We start from the raw sequence: 4,514 nt of genomic DNA on the forward strand, positions 1-4,514 counted from the left end.
TTCTCTAACTTGTGTATCCTTTCTGTCGCAGATTTCTATTATTTTCTTTTGTAGATCTAAAGTTTATGAATCGAGATTATTAATAGCAATGGCTGCAGGTACATATATTCGATCATATTAATTTACATATAAAAGTATGTTTATTCTGCATTAAGATTGTTATGCATCTAAATTAATTTTTAGATGCAATGCACCTATTGTATTTTTTAACAACTTCTCAATCAATAAAATCTTTTTCACTTTTATTTCTTCCGCAATAATATATCTGAACTAAATGTGGAGAAGACTCCCACCCAAAAATCCAAAGTACATCTACCGTTTGTGATAGAGGAGAAACTGGGTGTGCTTGTGTGCCAAGCGCCTCTGTTGTACGCCGTCGAAGCTGCCCGTGCACCGAGGAGAAGCACCTCCGTGCGCATAGAAGGAGAAGAATAGGAAGAGAGGGCAATGGTGAGAAGAGAGGGGAGGGGGGACATGCGGCTGGTATGGGGGAAAGATAGAGAGAGAGTGGGTGAGAATATGTTGTAATTAGGATTTTTGGGCTTTTAAAATTCTTTTTTTCTTCAAAGTTTTGCTTTTTTTTTTATTACAAGTCTTGAATAAAATATTTAAAAATTAGTTTATTATAATATTTTTTTTCAAGCAGTATAATATCTTAATTAACTATGAAAACAATATTATTATACGTCTAATTTTTAAAAGATTTTTTACTATTTATTTGAAATATATTTAATTTAAAAATTACAATATAATAAAAAATTACACTATTAAACTTATAGAGTTTTTAAATAATTATTACAATTGAGAGTGATTCCCGAAAGTGATTGAGAGAGAATTTAGTTTTAAAAATTGATTAATACGTATTTTTATAAATATATTTACATAATTTTGTTTATTTTTAAAATATATTTGATTTATTATATTTTTATTAACTTTTGTTAAAAAAATCAAATTTTTAGGACACACATAAGTTTTTAGGACTTGCACCGCATGTCCTAAAAAAATTATTTAAGGACTCGCAATGAGTGTCTTAAAAAGTCCAGGAGTTGTTTGTTAAAAAAAAATCAAACTTTTAGAACACATATAGTTTTTAGGATTTCCATGAGCTGTTTTTAGGACTTGCATCTAGGTGAGTACCCTAAAAAAGTGTCCTAAAAGCGTGTTTTTGTAATAGTGTTCTAATTTCTATTTTTTTTTTTTAGATCTAAAGATTATAGATTGATAGATAGAGATTATAAATAACAATGACTGCAGATACATATATTCGATCCTATATTAATTTATATATAACAATATATTTATTTCGTATTAGGATTGTTATGCATCTAGATTTATTTTTAATCTAACATTATTAAGTAAACAACTTTAATAATAATAATAATAATTAGTTGTGATTTGCCAAAGTCATTAAAGAGTAGTTTTATAATTTGTGGCACAAAGTTAAACGTCATTGTTTTTTGAGGAGATGATGAACGTATACATATATGGGATAAGAAAATGATAGCATGCATGGCACGTGCTCGGTTGGAACACGTGATATCCAACATTCAACTTGAATTCCTCTAATCACTCTTTTATAAGCGAGTATTGCTATTTAATATTCACAATAATAAAGCTATAAGAAAACCAAAATACGTAGAAATTAAATACAGACTTTTGCCTTAATTAAGAGGGCTCATTCATACATGTGATCCTAATATAGAAGTTCTAAATAAAAAGCAGCTAATAATAGAAACCTCAGACGAGCGAGGAGCCCTCCAAGGTCTCAAATATTAATAGTATATACGTAAATATGATGACTATATAAGAGAAACACGTACAGTCAAGTACATATAGCCCTCGTATCATCAAATTGATAAATATTAAAAAACATCTGATTTTATTTATTTAATAATGGCTAAAGGCACAGCAGTTATACTTCTCTTCTTCATAATCAGTACAAGTGCCGTCCTCGTCAAGGCCGACGATGCAGCGCCAATCCCCGCCACGAAAGGGGCGTTGGAAGGGTGGTTCAGCGCAAATGTGAAGCCAGTAGCTGAGAGCAAGGGCCTGGACCCCGCACTGGTGGCGGCCGAGACGGGCCCTGCCAAAGTGATCAAGGTGATGAAAGACGGGAGTGGAGATTTCAAAACCGTGCAAGAGGCCATAGATAGTGTCCCCGCCGGCAACTCAAAGCGTGTGATAATCATAATTGGAGGAGGAGAGTACATCCAGAAAGTGAAGATCGTAAGAACCAAGCCATTCATCACGTTATACGGCTCACCAAAAGCACCTCCCACGTTGTCGTTCTCCGGCACAGCAGCTGAGTTTGGCACCGTCGACAGCGCATCCGTGATTGTGGAGTCGGACTACTTCGTTGCAGCAAACATAATATTCAAGGTGTGTAGTAATTTGTAATCTTAAATATATTTCTTTTTTAATTTCAGTGATCGATTGTGATACACATGTATATATATATATATATAATTGAACTGCTTTCGTTTGTCTTGCTTAGAATTCTTCACCGAAGCCAGATGGTGTAAGAAAGGGAGCTCAAGCCGCTGCATTAAGGGCATCAGGGAACAAGGCAGCGTTTTACAATGTTAGATTGTTGGGATTTCAAGACACCCTTTGCGACGACAGAGGGTTCCATCTTTTCAAGGACTCTTACATTGAGGGTACTGTGGATTTCATTTTCGGAAGTGGGACGTCTCTATATTTGAACACCGAATTGCATGTTCTTGGTGATTCCACAGAACCGACTGTGATAACAGCGCAGGCCAGAGAGACTGCCGATACCACCGGCTACTCATTCGTTCATTGCAAAATTACCGGCACTGCCAAGGACGCTATTTTAGGACGAGCTTGGCAGTCCAGTCCGAGAGTGGTGTTTTCCTACACCGACATGGCTGCCACTGTTGTTTCGCCTTTAGGGTGGTCTAGCAACAACAAACCTGAACGTGAGAGCACCGTTTTCTTTGGCGAATACAAAAACATAGGAGGAGGTGCAAGCCCAGCAGGCAGAGTCAAATTTTCCAAGCAACTAACTGATGAGCAAGCCAAACCTTTTCTCAATCTCGGTTACATTAAGGGATCCTCATGGCTCCTTCCTCCACCCAGTCCTCAAGTTTAGATAACTAGATACCATATATTTATATATATATATATATATAATGTCATTAAATATGGCGACTCATCTTTTTGAATTCTTTTACATATTTAATCCCTAGCTAATTAACACACACACTTATATACATATATATACATGCCTGACATCGATTGTATCTTGGGAAAGTGAGACCTACGTACACGACTCGGGTAAATCCATTTTGTTTACTAAAAAATTTCTTTGGTGTTATTCGTTTCACTGATATGTTGAGATATATGTATTACTTTTTTATATATAGTGACCCTTTTGTGTTGTTAATTATAATATTATATTTGCAATGCCAGCAGAGTTTGCTTCAGATCCATTGTATCATCAATATTAGTTCGTGTTGTAATTCTTTCCTACAACACAGAACTCAGCAATGCACAAACACTCCAATACAATAACTAATAAAACTGTTAAAATAATGCAAGAAACAATCGAACAATAAAATTGCTAAGGTAATGCTAAAGCAATTAAAGTCAGCAAAACATAACAGTAAACAATAATGCAGTAAAGTAATCAAAGACACAAGAATTATACAGGTTCGGCCAAACCAAGGACCTACTTCCTGTTCACTCCCCTGAGTAGTCTCTTTTATTGATTTAAGGGATGAAATTACAAAGCTAACAATGTTAGGTGCATCACTAGTCTCAAAACTTCTCCAAGAACTCAATTCGAGTTCTTTCTTGATCTTCTTGAAGTCAATCGGCTGAACTCTTCTTCACAGCTTCACAACCTCTCTATCTAGGCTCTCAACTCACTAATTCAATATGAATTACAGTCACTTACAATGTGTATCCCGAGCCCCTTTTATAACTAAGACATAGAGACCGAAATGACTAAAATAACCTTGATGCACACTAACTAACTTTAACAACTAACTGTATAAACTAACAGTATGTTAGTTTATCCTTTTTTACTGTGGATTACAATTCCACAAATTCCACCTTAATCCATAGTAAAAAGATCAATAGCTTCAAACTCAGAGAAGTGATCCAGCTTTCTTAAAGAGAGGTTATATTTAGTAGTTCCAAGCAATGTTGGAACTTACTGACTGAGAGAACTTTAGTACCTGCATCTGCAGGATTTTCTTCACTAGGTACCTTTCCAAGTTCTACTTCTCCTTCTTCTATCTTATCTCTGATCCAAAACAATCTGATGTCAATGTGTTTTGACCTCTCATGATAAACTGGATTTCTACAAAGATGAATAGCTGATTGGCTGTCCGAGAACACATTCACCTTGCCTGTTAACAATTGAATCTCATTCAATAATCCTTTGATCCAAACAGCCTCCTTGAAAGCCTCAGTGGTGGCCATGAATTCTGCTTCAGTTGTTGAGAGTGCCACCACTTGTTGCAACTGAACTTTCCAACTGACACAAC

General features: G+C 35.4%; 1 protein-coding gene across 1 annotated transcript; it reads left to right on the forward strand.

Moving 5' to 3' along the window:
* Positions 1-1,893: 1,893 nt before the first annotated feature.
* LOC133780297 (pectinesterase PPME1-like) lies at positions 1,894-3,112 on the forward strand. The gene is made up of 2 exons (XM_062220118.1): positions 1,894-2,379; positions 2,495-3,112. Exons 1-2 carry the CDS (start codon positions 1,894-1,896, stop codon positions 3,110-3,112), a joined length of 1,104 nt encoding a protein of 367 aa, XP_062076102.1.
* Positions 3,113-4,514: the final 1,402 nt, after the last annotated feature.

The sequence above is a fragment of the Humulus lupulus genome, chromosome 5 (genome assembly GCF_963169125.1).
Source record: "Humulus lupulus chromosome 5, drHumLupu1.1, whole genome shotgun sequence".
NCBI classification, from domain to species: domain Eukaryota; kingdom Viridiplantae; phylum Streptophyta; class Magnoliopsida; order Rosales; family Cannabaceae; genus Humulus; species Humulus lupulus.

Excerpts from the sequence above, each read along its gene's own strand:
- LOC133780297 (XM_062220118.1), top strand. The coding sequence starts at position 1,894 with ATGGCTAAAGGCACAGCAGTTATACTTCTCTTCTTCATAATCAGTACA. Across the intron at positions 2,380-2,494 it reads CAGCAAACATAATATTCAAG|AATTCTTCACCGAAGCCAGA; the intron begins GTGTGTAGTAAT and ends TGTCTTGCTTAG.